Source organism: Diceros bicornis, chromosome 26, assembly GCF_020826845.1.
Source record: "Diceros bicornis minor isolate mBicDic1 chromosome 26, mDicBic1.mat.cur, whole genome shotgun sequence".
Taxonomy (NCBI): Eukaryota; Metazoa; Chordata; class Mammalia; order Perissodactyla; family Rhinocerotidae; genus Diceros; species Diceros bicornis.
In genome coordinates this window covers 20675128-20694504 of record NC_080765.1, presented here as the reverse complement: position 1 = coordinate 20694504, position 19377 = coordinate 20675128, and the positions used below count along the sequence as shown (strand labels likewise).

At 44.6% G+C, this 19377-nt stretch overlaps 1 protein-coding gene and 1 long non-coding RNA gene across 2 annotated transcripts; both read right to left on the bottom strand.

The window, feature by feature from the left end:
• Positions 1-825: 825 nt before the first annotated feature.
• Positions 826-1478, bottom strand: LOC131422945 (cytochrome c oxidase subunit 6A2, mitochondrial). Its single transcript, XM_058570565.1, has 3 exons — positions 1344-1478; positions 1061-1197; positions 826-949 (listed from the first exon to the last, which is right to left on the bottom strand). The coding sequence occupies exons 1-3, from the start codon at positions 1414-1416 to the stop codon at positions 866-868; spliced, it is 294 nt and encodes a 97-aa protein (XP_058426548.1). The 5' UTR covers positions 1417-1478; the 3' UTR covers positions 826-865.
• A 5527-nt stretch (positions 1479-7005) lies between these two features.
• LOC131422944 (uncharacterized) lies at positions 7006-11421 on the bottom strand. Its single transcript, XR_009224154.1, has 3 exons — positions 11283-11421; positions 10249-10358; positions 7006-7419 (listed from the first exon to the last, which is right to left on the bottom strand). It is a non-coding gene; the product is annotated as an uncharacterized LOC131422944 (long non-coding RNA).
• Between the last annotated feature and the right edge of the window lie 7956 nt (positions 11422-19377).

Here is a 19377-nt window from a genome sequence, read left to right as displayed (position 1 = left end):
GGCCAAAGGAGGCTCTGTGTGTGTGTGTGTGTGTGTGTGTGTGTGTGTGTGTGTGTTGCGTGTGAGTTTCAGCATGGGCTGCAGGCTCCTTGGTAATGGCAAGTGAGCAGACTGTCCTAGAAGGTGAAGGAAATGTTCAGGGCTTCGTTTGAACCAATGTTCCCCTTGAATGGAGTCCCGGGAAGCTAGGAGAGCCAGGCTTCCAGACAGGAGCATCTGATTTCCCAAACTAATACAGAAGACCCATTAAAGGTGGTCATAGAGAATGCCTGAATTATTCCAAATCCAGAATTAGGTCAGGAAACCTCACACATAGGGCAGTAGATCCTATATTTGAAATCATGGTTGTCTCCAGATAGCTGGAATTCCCAGGTGCTGTCAATGTGTGTCAGGCAAAAAGTGGTACTTCAGGGTCTGCAGTTCTGTGTTCCCACAGGGCCTCTGATGAGCTGCCTAAATTTAAGTCATTTAATCTCTGAGAATCTCAAATTCCCCCTCTGGAAAAGGGGAACAAAAAGTATATCTTGCTCCCAGAGTTACTGTGTATGTGAAAGCCATTTACAGTCTAGAGCCCTTATTATTAATAGGTGAGAGAGAAGGAGCAGCAATCTCCCACCTGTTCATCAGGGATGTTCCCTCTAGCACCTCCCAAGTCAGGGCCTTAGAAGAGCACGTGGAGCGCCAGCTGCACTGTGCGCATGCGCTCAGCAGGAGCGCGCTGCTCCCCCTGCTCCCCCGTTCCTCCTACGTCCCCCCCCCCCCGCCCCGGTCCTCCCGGCTCCCACCTGCCCGGTGGTCCCCATAGAGCCTGCCGACACACACAGCTTCCACACCTTTATTGCACCTGGGGGCATCCGCCCAGGCTTCAGGGCCGTTCGTAGCCCGTAGGCAGAGGGTTGACTCTGGGATTGTGGAAGAGGGTGTGGTTGCCGTCTCCCCAGGAGAAGGGCTGTGGAGAGAGGGGGGGGAGAGCGAGTTGTCAGCACCGTCTGGGCCTCGGGGTCCCCCTGCACCCCCTTGGCCGCCCTCTCGCTCCCGTCCCAGTGCTGGGGCCTTGTACCTTGGTGCGGATACGGAGGTGGTGGTAGGCGATGAACTCGGGGCGCTGGCGGTGGCCCGAGTGGAGCCAGGAGTTGAGGGTGCAGAGGGCCACGCTCGGGAGCGCCAGCATGAAGGTCAGGAGGCGCCAGGTGCTGGCTGCAGCGGGAAAGGCAGGGGTGAGAGAAGCTGGGGGGGGCGGGGGGAGTTGGCTAGTGGGGGTGTTGCCAGGACCCTGGAGGGCGGGTTGGGGGGACAGGTGGGCAAGTCAAGAAGCCACAGGGTCAGGCCCCGGCCCCACTCACCTCCTGCCCCTCCGTGGTCTCCCTTGGCTGCACTGGCCAAGCCCCGACTCAAGGACCTCAGAGGGAGAGCCATTGCTGTGAGAGAAGCTGGGAACAGCAGACTGTCCTTTCAGTCTCCTTCCCTGAGGCCTAGGTTCCCCTCCCCTCTTTTTGGGCCAATCACCTGTTGAGTCTGTAACATGGGTGGCTATTTTTAGGGGTTTTCTATATTTAAAATGGGGCCTACTGGCATGAGGGCCTTCTCTCCAGACAGCTGCTATGCTGTGCCTCTTATTTTGGTAAGGGGACATTTAAAACACAATATGCCTTTCTTTTTCCGGTTGCAGGGAACTATTTTTTTCAATACTCTATTCCCAGTGGCTGGCACACAGTAGGCCTTAAATATTTGTGGAATGAATTAAGTGTCCTTTCAAATCTCAGTTTTTTCATCTGTAAAATGTATAATAATTCGTACCTTAAATGATGTTTATGAAGTTTAAGTAAAGTAACATAGGAATATGCCAGCTTAGAGTCTGGCACCTAACAGTAGCTCAGTATATGTATTAGCCACAGTTCTTTGCAAAGAACAGAACTCATTCTAAGTAGTTTTAAAAAGATAAGCAAGAGCCAGCCCTGATGGCCTAGTGGTTAAAAGTTCAGTGCTCACTGCTTCTGTGGCCTGGGTTCGCTTCCCAGGTGTGGAACCACACCACCTGTCTGTCAGTTGCCATGCTGTGGTAGCAGCTCACACAGAAGAACTAGAATGACTTACAACTAGGATATACAAACATGCACTGGGGCTTTGGGGAGGGGGAAAAAAAAGAGGAAGATTGGCGACAGATGTTAGCTCAGGGTGAATCTTTCCCTGCAAAAAAAAAAAAAAAGATAAGCAATTGAAAATCTTAGGTAGCTCACAGTGTCCCTGGTGTGGCTAGAGAGGCGTATGATCTGTACCGCCAGAAACAAACCATTCTGTGGGCCAGCTGCAGTGAGACACCACCACAGTTCAGATTGCTGGATGCTGGATGCCAGAAACTTCGTGAGTGTTGCCCTGGAAAGCCAGATTCTTCCACCCTCCCCACCTCTTGAAAATGGATTCTTCATGAAGCTGGCATCTCTTCTGAATCAGAGGATTATGTGGGCACCAACTGGTGACACCTACGTCATTGCCTGTGTCCTGGCTTTGAGAAAGGCTGAGAAATTGAGTTCTAGCTTCTGCCTTAGGGAGGCAGGAATTGTATCTTTCGAGAAAATCTCCGAATATAGGAAGAGTATTCAAAAGATGCTGGACGGCCACAAACTTGACAAATATCTACTGCCAAGTACATGTGTTATTTCAATCTGAAAAAATCTGACTACTTGGAGGAAAAAAAGGGAACCTAGGCAGGCCTGTATGAACCCTCTACCAAAACAGGTCGCTAGAAAGCTGCAAGACAGGGCAGGTCTGCCTTGTTCACTGTTCTGTCCTCAGCACCAGCGCAGAACCTGTTATGAAGTAGGTATTCTAAAAATATGTATTTAATGAATGCTTGAACCATGTTACTTTGGTTAACCCTATAGAAATGCCTTTTCAGAACTACAATCCAATAGGATGCCTCCAGCTTTGATCAAGAGCTGGTGTACCTGACATGAATTTAATATATGAGAAAAATGAATTTTATATACCTAATCTAAATATATAAAAGAAAAATGAGGAAAGTACATTTTAAGATGGGGCTCCATACCTTTTCCTCTTCTTGGTTCTAAACTGATCTTAGCTTCTACTTAACTTTCTTTGGCTTTTTTCTTGTTTTAGGAACCTCATTGAACAGTCAAACGTTATACAGTATTGTACAGTCAGATGTTACACAATGTTGTACAGTCAGATGTTATACAGTGTTGCTAAATTATTCCTGAGCCCTCAGTGAGCTATAATGGAATTCTTGCTACAGTTGCTTTTTCCCAGTTGAACTTTGGAACTGCTGCTGAGAAGATGGGGCCTTTTTCTGGTTAAAGTTCCTTGGCATCTCCCTCCACACACAGTCCCCTCAAACCCCTCCCTACTTATGATTATGGCTCTTGGAGAAAACAGAAATAAAGAGGGGTGTTTTTACCTGAAAACTCCCCTCGCTCCACTCAGTTCCCTAGGGATTCCCACCCCTTTGTCTCAGCTGGAAGTTCCCGCTAAGAACTTTTCTTGCTAGTACTTGGTGAGTGCCCTGAGGGCTGCCACCATCCTCTGTTGCTCTCGCCCTCACGTGGTGCGCCAGCCCACGTACCCAGAGACCTCTGTGAGGCAGTCTGCTTGTCCAGGCTGATCGTGGTTTTGTCTTAGCTGCCTCTCTGTAGAGGCAGTCAGAGCCAGCTCCTGCCATCTGTGTACCCATCATTGTTTCATAAGTTCTCGCTTATATAATTAATTAATTGAGTTGCTGCCAAAGCTTCCAGTTTCTAGATGTTTAGGTTTTTCTTTGCCTTAGGCAGAGGGAAGAACAAACTTACCAGTTGTTAAGTAAACCCCAGTGGGTAGCATCCCAGCCCCTTTTCAGACATTCCTCAGCTGTTGGTGGTGAAGGGTATTGACTCCGAGTCAGTTTCTCTTGTGCCACTTTCCTGGGATGCTACATACCTTGACCATATTTTCCAAAGCAAAGATCAATCCAACATGTGATCTACTAAATGTTAATTTTGTTTATGGTTGCTCTAGGACAGAATATTTGAAATTGGAATTGTCCCAGAAAGACAACTGAACGATGATACAGGACATGGGTTAGCTATGGTGAATGGTAAAGGGAGTTGAAGATAAGACAGAATCGGGGTAGAACCCACCAGTGGGCTAATGACAACAGTATGATAGGGTCTAAAGAGGGGCTATTAGCTCCCTCTGCCCTTGGAAGGGGCTAGAAGCTTGTTAAAATGGACATCTATTGTTTTGTGTCATCTGTCCAACATACGCATGCCTTCTTCTGATAATAACAACCCAGGTTTTCTTTGTGAAATCACCTCCACTCCCTCTCATTTTCAGTTCAGGTGGGGTTTACTCTCTCCTCCAGCTCCAAGAGGGGCCACATGATCCAGGCCTAGCCAATCAGAGCATTCTGTTCTCCTGGCCATAGTGATTGGTTTGGGAGGGGCGCAGGTCCATGAGTCTCAATGTTGGGACTTCTTTCTTGGACTATTGAGACACAGTAGTACTTCAGCTAGACTTGGAGTTGCTGGACACTCAGATTGAAGCCAATATTGAAGCCATTTTTCAGAGCAGACCTGAATGTTGGGGAGAGATCTAGCCTTGTTAATATTATTTGAACCCCTGGATCAAGATGTGCCAGAATTGAGAAAGATCTGTACCCTTAGACTTTTCAGTTTCATGAAAGAACAAAAAGGCAGTTTGAGTTGGGATGTTAAGTCTTCATTAATTTCAAAACGTTTTCTGTGAAGCTTGTACAGCACATCTCTAAACTTTTACCAGCAAATTTTCAATTTCTGTTCCCCTGTACTGTGATCCATGTTTTATTGAAAGTTTTTTGCCTTCTTTTGTAGATATGATAGATATAAATGTCTTTAATAAACATTCTGGAATATGTACGGCTTTAATGAATTAAACTTAATGGGCTCTTGAAGTGAAGGGATCTAGTATTTATTAAAATGTAGTCAAATAAATTACACATTGAGATATAACCCAACTTGCTAAAGGTTTAATGGCTGAGTCTTTGTACTTTTATTTTCTTCTTCCATTTAATAATAGTGTAGTGTTATGTATCAAAATAAATCTATACGCAGGCCCTGCCCGGGGGCATAGTGGTTAAGGTCACACGCTCTGCTTTGGCGGCCCGGGGTTTGCATCCTGGGCGTGGACCTACACACCACTCATCAAGCCATGCTGTGCCAGTGTCCCATATACAAAATAAAGGAAGATGAGAACAGATGTTAGCTCAGGGCCAATCTTCCTCACTCACTCACTCAACAGATAAGTAAATAAATAAATCTATATGCTGTGACCTGATTTCTCTGGAATATGTATCTAATGCTGAGACACTGAAGATTTTAGCTGAGCCAGGCACACTTGTGCTCAGTTGGCCGCACGACTGCTGTAACTCAAGCCCAGGCAGCAGTTATACCACGCCCCAGAGTTTGAAGTTGCTGCTTTCATTATGAGACCTTCATCTCATATCCTACGTGCTGTGTTCACCAGGCCAGCCGGTATATAAAGAGGCCCCCAAATGGTGACTTATTAATCTTAGATATTTTCTAAACTGGTATTTTGCCACCACAAATGCTGATTACTGAAAATACACTTGGAGGCCTGTCTGTACTATCAATGATGCTGAAAATTTGATGAGACCACTCTGACAATTTGTGGTAATCTCATTACTGCAAATGTGTGGATGAAATGCACTGGACTCAAGTAAACAGCACTGTTTTCATTTACTTTTCTCTGTTATCACTGTAGAAATAACCACGAATCATTGAATGGCAGGCGAATCAATGATCGGGGTGGTCACTTTCATGGTCACTTTGGTTAATTTTCCAAGTATGTCCACATTATATCTCAGGAGGACAACAAGGATAAAAGAAACCTGATGGGCCGGCCCCGTGGCTTAGCGGTTAAGTGCGCGCGCTCTACTGCTGGCGGCCCGGGTTCGGATCCCGGGCGCACACCGATGCACCGCTTCTCTGGCCATGCTGAGGCCGTGTCCCACATACAGCAACTAGAAGGAAGTGCAGCTATGACATACAACTATCTACTGGGGCTTTGGGGGAAAAAATAAATAAAAAAATTAAAAGAAACCTGAGCAACTGGAAGTGGTTCCTTGATTCGATTAATATTTACTGAGCACCTGCAGGGAGTCAGGCACTGTGTCAGGGTCTCTGTTCTCACGGAGCTCAGTCTACTGGGGGAGACAGACATGTGACCAGACATTCTCGATGGTTCACAATGCCACTGCAGCAGTTACCACACCAAGTGTGATTGAGAGTTTGGGAAAGCTTTCAGTGGAGCTGTGGCTCACATGATCAGTAGGACAAATTTGGGGGACAGAAAAGGGGGGGAGCATATTCTGGGCAGTTGAGGGAAACAAAACAAGTGTTCAGGCCCAGAAGTGTGAAGGGCTATGGCCAGTACAGCTGCAGAGGTTGGGCAAACCAAACTGAGAAGCCACGGATGCAGTGCGGAAGCATTTGAACTCTATTCTGTGGGCCATGTTGGGGGGCCGATGCTTTTAAGCAGGGGAGTGACTTCAGATTTAGTGTTGGAGTCTGGGGTTTAAGAGAGGAATCTAACTGGTGGATTCTATGGATGATGAACCGGAACGCAGAGACTGGAAGCAGCGGAAGCTGATTAGGAGTCTTTTGCAATAATCCAGGCAAATGATGACAAGGATTTGCACTCACGGCAGAAGAACTGGCAACAGAGAGGAGAGGGTGAACTTGAGAAAACTTTCTGAAGCAGAACAAATAGGATGTGGTGCCTGATGGGACTTGAGTTGGAGGTGCAGAGCAATGGGAGAAAAAGGAATCAAGGACTGGGGTAGCGAGCTTGGAAACTGGATATTAAGGACTTCTATGCCCTTTGAATTCTCATAGAGGAACTCAGTTTTTCTTCACTCTAATAGCACATTGTTGGGAAAACCAACAAATAATTTTTGAAATAACATTTTAAAAAGCATAAGAGAAATAATTTATTAATCACTGATATTAAGACATCACTTAATATTATCGTTGTCCATGCCGAGAACATACCCGCATTTCAGTAACGTACCTTTGCCTACCACCTCCCTAAATCCTTCTGTAAACTGTGAAGTTTGAAGATGACGAGTCAGAGAGTAACTATGCTGGAAGCTCTTGCCACAGTCAGTGTGGCTGTAGGGTCTCTCACCAGGCACAGGTTTCCTGTGGCCAGTGAGTTCACAGTCTGGGAGAGGTACCCAGCCCCCAATCTTCAAGGGGTTGTCTTGAGATTTCTCTAATTTAAGATTCTGGGCAATGTCACCTGAAGGTGTTTCTTGAGATTCTTTGAATCCACAAGTAGATGACACTGTTCTTGGGCATATCTCTTGATGTTCCCCATTACTGGGCCCATCCTCTTGAATAAGCTTGTCCTCATTCTTGTTCCCAGTTCCTGTGAAAGAAATTGGAGATTTCAGATTCCTGCACCATAATTCTCCCCAGAGAGGGAGAATAAACCACAGAAGACAGTTTTGCTATAAAACTGTAAAGGAGACTTTCCTTTCAGAATCAACTAGTCAGTGCTTCTTGATAGTAAGATGTAATTTAAAATATCACTTGGGGTTGTAAGAGTTTTAGTAGTCTTAGACTTTGTCATCTTCATCCTGAATGAAAGTGTTGCAAGGAAGGATCATTCATATTAGCCTGGAACATCTGAATACAAACCATCAAGAAAGGATCAACTTCAACAGCAGAAGGAAAGACATTATTGTTTTATTGGCTAAGGTGATTAATAGAAGGGAGGCACTCAGGTCAAGAAGATAATTAAACAATTTGCCACAAACAAGACTGGAAAGTCTAATTTTTAAAAGGAGGCTATAGGTAAACTTCTAATTTTAAATCTCAATAATCAAATTATCCAAGAGTAGAGTTTGCAATAGGACTAGTAAATATCCCAGTGGCTCATACAGAAGTATGCTAATTTTGTCTGTTTTTAGGCCTATCAAGCTTATTAGTCTAGATTTCCCATTACTTGGAAATGAGGACTGGGGGACGCTGCTTCTGGCCACTCTGAACCCCAAGACTTGATCCCTGGCCCTCAGTTCACCCCCTGTGCTCCCCCTGCCTGTGCTTTATCTGGCCCTGACCTCTCACCTGAGCTCCAAGCCTGCAACTCATGCTGCTCCCCAGATACTTCCCCCTTAATGCCCTGCCATCACTTCAGATTTAATATCCCTCTGCCAAGTAATCGCTGATTCCCAATTTCACTCTTCTTTGTCAGTGGCGTTAGTTTTCATTCTCTTGGACATCTAAGCGTGAAATGGAGAAACTTCTTTTGACTCATGTCTCTCCTTTCTTCCCTAGGAGTGAGCTACTGTTTAAAAGCGATGTGCTATCCTCAGTTACCAGGGAAATGCAAATGACAAACCATGAGGAGCACCACTACGCACCCACTAGAATGGCTAAAATTAACTAGAATGACAATACCAAGTGTTGCCAAGGATGTGGAGCCACTGGGACTCTCACACATTGCTGGTGAGATGTAACATGGTCCAGCCACTTTGGAAAACAGTTTGACAGTTTGTTCACAGTAAATTAAATGTCCACCTACCACATGACCCAACAATTCTACTCTTAGGAATTTGCCCAAGAAAAATGAAAACACGTCCACACAAAGACGTTTTTACAAAGATGCACAGCAGCTTTAGTCATCAGAGGGAAAAGCTGGAAACAATCCAAGTGTCCACCAACTGGTGAAGAGATAAGCAAATTGTGAGATATCCAGATAATGGAATACTACTCAGCAACAAAAAGGAACAATTATTGTTACATGCAACAAATAGGTGAAATTATGTTAGATCAGAGAAGCCAGACATTAAAGAGTACATACTGTGTGCCATTTATATGAAACTCAACAATAGGCAAAACTAATTTATAGGGACAGAAAGCACATCAATGGGGCTGGGTTGGGGAGGGAGTGGCTAACTGCAAAGGGACATGAAAACTTGGAGGGGTAATAGAAATGTCATATCTTGATTGTGATGGTGGTTACACTAGTCTATGCATTTATCAAAAATCACCAGAGTGTACACTTAAAAAGGGTGCATTTTATTATATGTAACTTCAATAAAGTTGTCAGCACAAATATGCTAAGCTTTTTCCAAGATGTAGAGGGTGGACAGGAGTTATCGATGCTGATCGGCCAATTATGTTGAAAAGATTTTATTAAATTATAAATAAAACAGTAACAGTTTAAATAGCTAGCACTTATAGAGTACTTACTATGTGCCAGGTACCATTCTAAGAGTTTCCACATATTGATTAAGCCTCACAACTCTCTAAGATAGAGACTATTACCCCATTTTACAGATGAAGAAACAGAGGCACTGAAAGGTCCTAACCTTGCCAAAGGTCATCTATATGGTAAGTGGCAGAACCATGACCCAAAGGGTCTGGCTCGAGAGATGCCTGCTAATTTCTATGCCACCATGCCTTTCATTAAGACAACTTTGAAAAAGAAACCCCCTTTCCTCCATAATTCCACTTCCCCTAAGAAAAATATTTTCATGTTTGCATGTTTCTTCAGGCTTTGCCAACACGCCTACATATTTTAACTACTCTATAATCATAGTTTAGATACTGAGCAAGAGGCAACTACTCCAAGCAAAAGATGAATCTAAATTTGCTTTCTAAAAGGAAGATGTGCATTCTTTTTTAACTTATGAACATTTCCTGGTTCATTCATATTCTTTCATGATGATCATATTTTAATGGCTACATACAATTCTTTTGCTTAAAATATATTTTATTCATTTCCTTTATTATTGGAATATATCATTATTATAGATAGCGCTCTAATGAGCATCTTCATGCCATGCACAGAGCTTAGTTTTCCCCTGTTGAATCTCTTGTGTAGGAATCATCCCAGGAGCACAGCTGCTGCCTCATATAAGAAAGGGCCTCTGGCCTCCACAAGGCAGCTCTTCTAACAGTATGAACGGCTGCAGTTCAATTTGCTAGTGCCTGAGATTGGCCAGCCACAATGACCCCGGCCCATTCATGCTCCTGAGGGCCCTAGGAAGACCACAGCAGACCTGGCAACTCTCCTCTGGGAGTCAGCTGGGACGTGTTAGTGCAGTTAGCCCTTGTGACAATTAAAAGCACCACAGGCTTCCAAAAACGTTGATCTATTTAGCCACCATAATCCATCATTCTTTCTGTGACTATCACAGCTGTCCCCTCCTACATTTCCTGTCACTAATCTAGTCCAGGCTTTCCTTACCTCTTCCTGATATTGTGCTTCCTGTTGGCCTTTTTGGTTGTTTCACTATTTTTCTCCAATTCTCTTGCACAAGGCTGTCAGATATGCTTCTTACTGTAGGGCAGTGCTTCCTGTTTTCACAGCATGGGACACACAGAAAATGTTAAAAACAATTTGTGCAGCACATTGGGATAAAAAGTTGAGGCTGCTGCCAGCTGGAGGCGCCTGGCCCAGTGCTTCTGGCCCTCCCAGGCCCCACCCTGCCTGCCCTAGGGGTTAAAGCAGTGGGTCTTGACCTAGGCTGTTCATTAGAATTACCCAGGAGTTTTAAAAAATTCTTTTGCCCAGGGTGCACCCAGGAGTAACAAGGGTTAACATACAGCCAAGGTTGAGAACCTTTGAACTAAAGGGATATCTCAGTTTATCCTCAGTAACCACAGCTTATCCTTCTTTCACTACAGTTCCTTCCTTCTGAGGAATGGGTCCAGGGTATTAATAAACTAAAGTCAAGGCCCTGAACTGAGGAGTGTGCAGCTCTCTGTAGCTGGACTCAATATTACATTATAAAATCTAACCTCACCAAATCATCCAAGCCTAAAGGAGTGTCTCTGAGCTGGGGATATTCAGGCATTTAGTCACAGCGGCTTAGTGGAAAGTTCTGAGAAACCTAGACCTGAGGGAGCTGAGTGTTTATGACATTTTGTGTGTGGTGCGGTGGTTAAAGGCAGAATGCAGGGGAGGCCTTGGGAATAGTAGGAACCTAGATTCTTAGGGGAGGGGCTGCAGTGCAGCAAGTGTCGCTTGAGGGAATAGTTGGGAGATGAGCTAGCTGATCGAATGACTGGACTCCAGGATGCGAATGGACAGCGGAAAGCTGAAAAGGGCAGTGGAGATGCTTGTCCTGCCCCTTCTACCCCTGATACCACCAGTGTGCTTGCGGGGGTCATGGAGCTCCCCATCAAAAGGGTTCCGCGGAAGCATGTGTTCAGAAACGCCCCCTACTCCAGGTAGGAGGCAGCAGGCCCGGGCTGCTGCTGCCGCTCGCTAGCTCTTACCCAGAGAGATCCCATGCCCGCCTGCCTCCTGCATGACACCCGGGGGTGCAGACGAGCGGAGGCCGGTCACCCCCACTCTCCAAAGAGGGCCAGACCCCAACTCCGAGAAGGCCAGCCGAAGCCTTGCTGAGGGCCCCAGCCCCGCGAGGGCCGACCCCCAAGGGAACGCGGCGGTTCCGAGGCCGAGGCCTCGCAGCTGGGCGCCGGGCTCTGGGAAAGGGACTCCGCTGAGGCGCCTCCGCCGGCAGCCTCCGCGGGGCCTGCTGGGAAATGTAGTCCCCCGCAAGGGGCACCAGGAGCAGGAGGTGCCTTGACCCCTGCCCACGAAGCCAGGTACGAGAGAGTCCCCCCAGCCCCCGAGACCGGGATGCCGAGGGCTCCAGGCGTCCTTACCCAGCCTCGGCCAGGGGGCGCTCTATTCCTGGCCCGCCCTGCTTGCTTCTCACTTCCAAAAAAACTGCCCCTACCTGTGCCCTGGCCTTCCCGAGAAGGGGACGAAACGGTCAAAGTGAGCACCCCACAGAGAGCCGCGTAGGAACCGCCATTCCAGTCCCCAACTAGAAAGGAAATGGCTAGGGGCGAGCTTTCCTAAAGCGAGAGGTGTCAGAGCCCAATGCCCCGCGTTAGGCAAGGTACCCTCGGTGAGGGTTCACCCGGGCATCCGGGCCCAGCGGCTTTGAGCGCGCACGCGCCGGACCTGTCCCCGAGCGCGCCCCTTCCCTCCGCTCCCGGACGCGCGCCTCACCTGGGAATTGAGGGAGGGAATGATGTGCCGAGGGCAGGACGACAGCGCCCCCTAGGGGCAGGAGGCAGTGATGCAGGGCCGGGGCTGGAAAGCGCTGGAGGGTTAAGATGGCGAGGTTGAAGAGAGAGGAGTCCCAAGGTTAGGATGGGGGTGAGGCGAGTGAGACGCTGGCCTCTGGCACAGAATTTAAGGAGGTGCCCCAAAACTCAGTAATCAACATAAACAACATTTTAATGCAATATTTCAAAAAATCAAAATTAATACAAAAAATTCATGGTGAACAAAAATATCTCAATTTTAAACAAAGACGGGATTCAACCCAGTATTTTCAGGACCCTGCCTGACTCACCTCACCATAATCATGGCTCTGGTTCCAATAAAACCTTACAAAAACCAGTGGCTGGCACAGGCTATACTTGGCAGATTTTTTTAAAAATTGCATTAATGTATTATTTATCTTGATTACCAAGTATTTTTGTGTCCCCTTAAATTTTGCACTAGAGGCTAATGCCTCACTCATCTTACCCTAGTGCCCCTCTGCCAAGTCCCTTCAGCTTTGGGAGCCACATGTCTTCGCTGGCACATGGAAGTGGACTAATCTGGAAAGGACCCTGATTGTCATCTAAGTTCTGCCACCATCTTCCTGAGTGACCTTGGGCCAGTCACCACTGCCCCTTGGCCTCAGTTGCCCCTTGTAAAATTAGGGAGAGTCCAACTAGATGATTGAGAGTCCTGGTGGTTCTAAAAAGCAGTGATTCTCACAGGATGGAACAAAAGATGAAGACTCTGAAATTTCACTAGAAGCTCACAAACCTGTATATGAGTACAAAATGGTCCTAGAACCATTGTTTCTAGTAGCCAAGAATCGGAAGCAATCAGTTCATCAACAGTCAAATGGATATATAAATTGATAGTATTTCAAACAGTGGAATACTATACAACAACAAAATGAATGACTGCCACCATATGCAACTATAGGGATGAAGCTTGCCAACACTGTAGCACAAAAGAAACAAGACAGAATACATACATTCTGGTTCCATTTCTATAGGGTCCAAAATCAGGCAAAGTCACAGACTATTGTTTAGAAATCCATATATAGATGAATAACAATAAAGACAAGCAAGAAATTATTATCACAAATGTCAGGGTAGTGTTTATAGCCCTAGGAGAGAGAAGAGGGTGTGAGGGGATGCTCTGGGGCATAACATTTCTTGCCCTGGGTAGTGGTTACAGAGATACTGCCTTTTAATTATTCTTTAAAACGCACACGTAGGTTTTATGTGCTTTTCTGTATGTAGGACATTTTTTTTAAATGCTGGAAAAGATAGGAAAGTATCTAGAACAGTGCCTGGCACATGGTAGATGTTTAATAAATATTTGAAAAATGAATGAAATAATCTGGTGCTGTAGCAGACCCTTGGTCATGAAGTAAGCAGCAGAATCAGGACAGCCCTGAAGTCGTTGCTCAGAGGCCTGGATCAGAAGCTTGGTGAAGATGAAAATTGCAGAGCAGTGAAACTTTACTGCACTAAGCGCAAAGAGCAAGCGTTCTCAAGTCCTTACTACCACAGATGCGTCAGGGTTGGTGTCCAGGTGAGGTCTTGCCAGGAAGCCTTGAGGTGGGGAAGAGGGGAATTACTAAAAATCTTATCCCTTAACCACATGATCCTGAAATTCCAGCCCAACTACTTTACACGGTTACAGAAACTGCCACATCATCTAGATCTAATATCTGGGGTCTTGGTGCAGTTCCTTACTTCACCATCAGCGGCTTCTTCACTTTGTCCACACACTGGATTTTAATGACCAGACTTTCTCCCTGCCCAGTCCTCTTGGGTTGATGACCCATTAGTGGACATGGGCAGTTAGGTGAAGACCAGGGAAGGACTGAACCTGATGGGCCCATTAGGTTCCACAGTCCTCCTGTTCAGAACTATCTTCTGCCTGCCTCTCAGTCCTGGGAATGCTCAAGAATCAGGCCCCTCCTTAGAGAAGTTTACATTTCGGTTAACTTTTTCCAAATTGCAAATCCCCTTGAAAGCTTACCCAGTAAATGAATTTAATAAGATAACAATCTGTTATCAGCTATTTGCTCTTATCAGAAGGTTCACATTTCTAAGAAAGTTGCTGTCATCAGATAATAATGACATCAGAGAAACTGAGAGGTATCAGCCTCTTTGAGAAAGTGGAGAGCCAGCAGGCCTGGAGGGAAATGTTGGGAGCTGGGAGGGTTATGTGTAGACCTTGGGGTGGAGAGTAGGGGTGGAGAGGGGAATGTTTCCATGACCACCCATCCTGCATCCTTGGCATCCTATTGCACTGCACGTGCCCCTCTATGAGAGTTGGTGTCTACCCAAGATCCCAAAACAGCTTCATCATTGTGTGGAAGGCACAAGTGTTTGGGCTAACTTTTGTGCCAACAAAGCTATGATAGTCTGGCTGATAGTATTCTTTGACAAATTCAAGAAAACCTCTTTGAGAAAATAGTTTCTGGGAGTTGTTTACTTGTCAGAAGAACTTGGGGAACTGAGATGGGGAAGGTGTTTTGATGGTGGTTTCAGAAAAGGCCTAAAAGTGGGGAATGGCATACTCAGGCTCAGTGGGTAGCTGAGGCTTTGATCCCCTGCTCAAAACCCCTCATCGTTACCGACTTCTGTGCATACCACCTTTCTAACTGCCAGCACCTGTTTTCTTTGACTGAAGACTCTCTCTGGACTCCAGAGTCAGCTTTGCCTGCTACTTGGTTGGCCAGAAGTGCCAAACAATTAATGCCCCTGAGAGCGGCTTGAAAGCCATGAGTGCTAGGAGTTGGTGTATTAATAATCCGGATCCCTTGCTCCTCAGGGCAGGTAACCATAAGGCTCAAGTTCTGTGCTGTCTGAAGCCGGGTACCTGAGGCTTACTGTAAATATTCAATGAGATTACCTTTTTCCCTTGTTATTAAAAGAAGTTGATCTAGTCAATTTGCTATTTTCTTGTTCAACCTGAGGGGTGACTCAAGGGTCACAAGTGTTTATGAGCTTGTTTTACAGAAGAAAAAGAATGCCTTCCAGGATCACCAGATAACCAGCCCCCAGCTGCCATTGACATCCAGAAGTCAGATTGCCCAGGGGCTTATCTACAGTGAAAGAAACATGGAATACCCTTTTGTTTCTCCAAAACTCCTCCTGCCAAGCCCCTTAGCTCTATAAAACCCCCTGCTCTCTTCTCTTATTAAGGCAGATTTGAGAGAACCTATCCTCCTGCCTTCTCATTTTGGCCAATTCGAATAAATCTTTCTCCATCTCCAAGCACTGATGTCTCAGTGATTGGCTTACTGTGCATTGGGCACGTGAATTTGAGATTAAGAGGTTCGGTATCATCTCCTGGGGTGCCCAGTGAGATTATGCCCTAGTTGCCCATGGTGGTAATGTGCTTGTTAATACATGCTCTCTTGTCTCTTTCCCTTCCCTGTCTCATTTCCCTACTTTTCTACCAGGGTTTCTGGGATCACCTCCCAAGTAAGTTTCTTCCATTTGAATCCTTGTCTCTGGATCTGTTTCCTGGGGGAACCCAAACTAAGACAGTAGGATTAGGTAAATTTTCCCTTTAAGTTGTGAAAAAGCTTGGAAGGGGACTTGAAATGATTCTGTAACCATCATCTTTCAAGGCCCAGTTCAAGCCACTTTCTCCAGGAGACCATCTCTGACCCTCGGTGACATTTCCTCCTCTAGTACTGTTTTGATACCCATGTCATCTGCCCTATTGTGCCTCTTCCATCATTGCTTTGTGACTGGGAATGTGTGTATATCTTGTCTCTCAGCTTGCACTGTGAACTCCCTGAGGGCAGGTCTGTGTTGTGCTTTTCTGCATCCTTAACAGACATTTACATAGACTCAGTGGTTAGAGCTGGAAGGGATAGTCCATTCATTTACAGATGAGGAAAAGGACCCAAACACTTGTCCAAGATAAAACGGCTGCATCATCTGACATCTGGTCCAGTTTAGTGCTCTTTCCAAAACAATAGGTCAGGCAAGGCTTAATCCAATCACTCAAACAATGTTACCAGGATTTTTCTTGATCTCCACTCTGCCTTCCATGATGTTTTCACCCTCAGACTGTACCCTAAGTCCTGAACTCAAATCCTCTGCCTCACATCCAGGGAAGAAGAAAACACCTTTTCTAGCAAATCCCAATGGAAGAGAGAGGAAGTTTCTCTGTTTCAGAAGGCCTAGCACACATTTCCTCATATCCCACTACTGGCTCTGAACCAATCACACTGACCAAGGGGAATGGGATACATTGACAGGCTTAACTTAATTAGGGCCCATCCTTGGAGCTAAAGGTGGGATAAATCTTGCCCAAACCATATGGCCAAGAATGGGAGGCAGGGGGATGTTAACAAGAAAAAAAAGGTGACTTCCAGTTTCTTGTCCAGCATGTTAGGAGCTTGGAAGTCAGCACGCTGTCCTAACAACAAGTAAAAAACTAAACACACTGAAAATCAACAACTCTTCTTAGATCTTTCAAAGAATTGAAGTCACAGGGCAAACTGCTGCCTCTAAAATTGAAAAGATAGACAGACAGACCCAGAGAATCACATTTTACTGGAGTGCACCTCTGGAACTGGCACTGGGGTAGGAAAACTTAAATTGTAACTGACAAATTGCTGGAGGCTCAGTGTCCACAAACTTGAGAGTTAAAACCTCGAGGTGGGCCCAGTCTTAAGGGTCCCTCACGCTGTCATGAGTTTTACCTTGAGAAGCTCTCTTAGCAAAGGTCAGAGAAAACTCCTCTTGTGCTTCTGTTGGGGTAGGGAGTAGCCATTTTGAAATATACTCAGAGCATTCTGTTCTTCATAACAAGGCCTGCCCTCAACTACAGCTATAGGAAGGGGGACAGAGAAGCACTTGTGAAGGTCACAGCCCAGAGGCACAGGCTCACTGAAAGACTGGGACCTAATCATAGGAGGATACAATGTTTCTCTCCCCACCCACACCTTATCACTTCATCAATAGCATTCCTGGATAACAACAACGGAATACAAATTAGAGAATTGCATGTCTTAGACATTACTTAAGAAGAACTCTCTAGGAATACTCAAGGACAAGAGGAGACAAAAACAAGGGCACCAGAGAAAATTTTAGCCTCAAACACCTGCAGCTACAGCAAACAGGAAACAGGAAACACAGCCCAACTCCTAGCCAGATAAACATAAAATCTTACACTAAAGGCCTGTTTACTTCAGTTCCTTTTACCAGGTACATCGTGTCTGTCTTTCAACTAAAAATTACAGAGCATATTAAAAGACAACAAAACCCACTTGGAAGAGACAGAGTAAGCATCAGAACCAGACTTAGATATGGCAGAGATTTTGGAATTATCAACTGGGAATTTAAAATAACTAGGATTAATATGCTAACAGCTCTAATGGAAAAGAGTGGACAACATGCATTATATGCGTAATTTAAGCAGAGATATGGAAACTCTAAGAAAGAATCAAAAGGAAATGCTAGAAATAAAAAACACTGTAACAGAAATGAAGAATGACTTTGTTGGGCTCATCAGTAGACTGAATGTGGCTGAGAAAAGAATCAGTGAGCTTGAGGAAATACCAATAGAAACTTACAAAACCGAAAAGGAAAGAGAAAAAAGAATGAAAAAGAGCAACAGAATATCCAAGAACTGTGGGGCAATTACAAAAGGTATAACATATGTGTGATGAAAATATCAGAAAGAGAAGAAAGAGAGAAAGGAAGGGAAGAAATACTTGAACTAATAATGGTTGAGCATTTTCCAAAATTAAAGACAGAAACAAAACCATAGATCCAGGGAGAGTTCAGAGAACACCAAGGAGAATAAACACCAAAAAAATCTAGGCATATCATATTCAAACTGTAGAAAATCAAAGACAAAGAGAAAACCCTGAAAGAAGCTAGAGGGAAAAACATCTTACTTGTAGAGGAGCAAAGATAAGAATTACATTCGATTTCTCTTCAGAAATCATGCAAACAAGAAGAGAATGGAGTGAAATATTTAAAGTGTTGAAAGAAAAAACTCGGAATTCTGTGTTCAGGAAAATTATCCTTCAAAAGTAAAAGAGAAATAAGGACTTTCTCAGACAAACAAAAATTGAGGAAATTTGTTGCCAGTAGATCTGCCTTGCAAGACATGTTAAAATAAATTTTTCAGAAAGAAGGGAAATTATATAGGTCAGAAGCTCAGATATACATAAAGAAAGGAAGTGCATTTAGAGAAGGAATAAAGGAAGGTAAGATAAAGTATTTTATTTTTCATATTCTTAATTGATTTAACAGATAACAGTTTGTTCAAAATAATAGCAACATGTGTTTGGTGATAACAGCTTACAGAAAAGTGAAATGAATGACAGTAATATTACAAGGGATGGGAAGGAGTAGTTGAGAACATTCTCTTATAAGGTACTTGTACTATCTGTGAAGCAGTATAGTGTTATTGGAAGGTGTACTTGGATTAGTTGTAAATGTATATCACAAACTCCAGGGAAAACACTAAAAAAAGGTACATAAAAAAAGAAGTATGATTTATATGCTAAGAGAGGAGAGAAAATGGAATCATATAAAATGCTCAATTAAAACCAGAGAAGGCAGAAAGAGTGGAAGACAAAAAACAAAAAATAATAACAGTCACAACAAAACAAAGAATAAGGGCAATGAATAGAAAATGGTAAAAACATGGTAGATATTAATCCACTATATTAATAATCACTTCAAATGTCAATGGTCTAAATACACCAATTAAAAGACAGAGACTTTCAGAGTAGATTAAAACAAAAACAAAAACAAAAATAAGACCTAACCATATGTTGTGTACAAGAAATCCACTTCAAACATATTATTGTCTGAATGTGTCCCCCCCAAATTCATATGTTGAAATCCTAACCCCCAAAGGTGATGGTATTAGGAGATGGGGCCTTTGAGAGGTGCTTAAGTCGTGAGGGTAGGACCCTCATGAATGGGATTAGTGCCTTACGAAAGAGGCTCTAGAGAGATCTCTAGTCCCTTCTGCCATCTGAGGACACAGTGAGAAAGCACCAGCTATGAACAAGGAAAAGAGTCCTCACCTGACCATGCTGGCGCCTTGATCTCGGACCTCCCAGCCTCCAGAACTGTGAGAAATAAATTTTTGTTGTTTATAAGCCACTGTTTGTTACATTCTGTTATAGCAGCCTGAATGGACTAAGACAAAACATAAAGACACAGATTAAAACTAAAGAGATGGAGAAAGATATGTCATACTAACACTAATCAAAAGAAAGCTGGCCATAAGAAATGATGAAATCCAGCCATTTGTGACAACATGGATAGACATTGAGGAGATTATGCTAAG

What these genes read in the sequence shown, in the direction of transcription:
- LOC131422945 (XM_058570565.1), bottom strand. Translation starts at nt 1,416, where the DNA reads ATGGCTCTCCCTCTGAGGTCCTTGAGTCGGGGCTTGGCCAGTGCAGCC. An exon ending in AGACCACGGAGGGGCAGGAG is followed by an intron (nt 1,198 to 1,343) that starts GTGAGTGGGGCC and finishes TTCCCGCTGCAG; the next exon opens with CCAGCACCTGGCGCCTCCTG. An exon ending in ACCTCCGTATCCGCACCAAG is followed by an intron (nt 950 to 1,060) that starts GTACAAGGCCCC and finishes CTCTCTCCACAG; the next exon opens with CCCTTCTCCTGGGGAGACGG.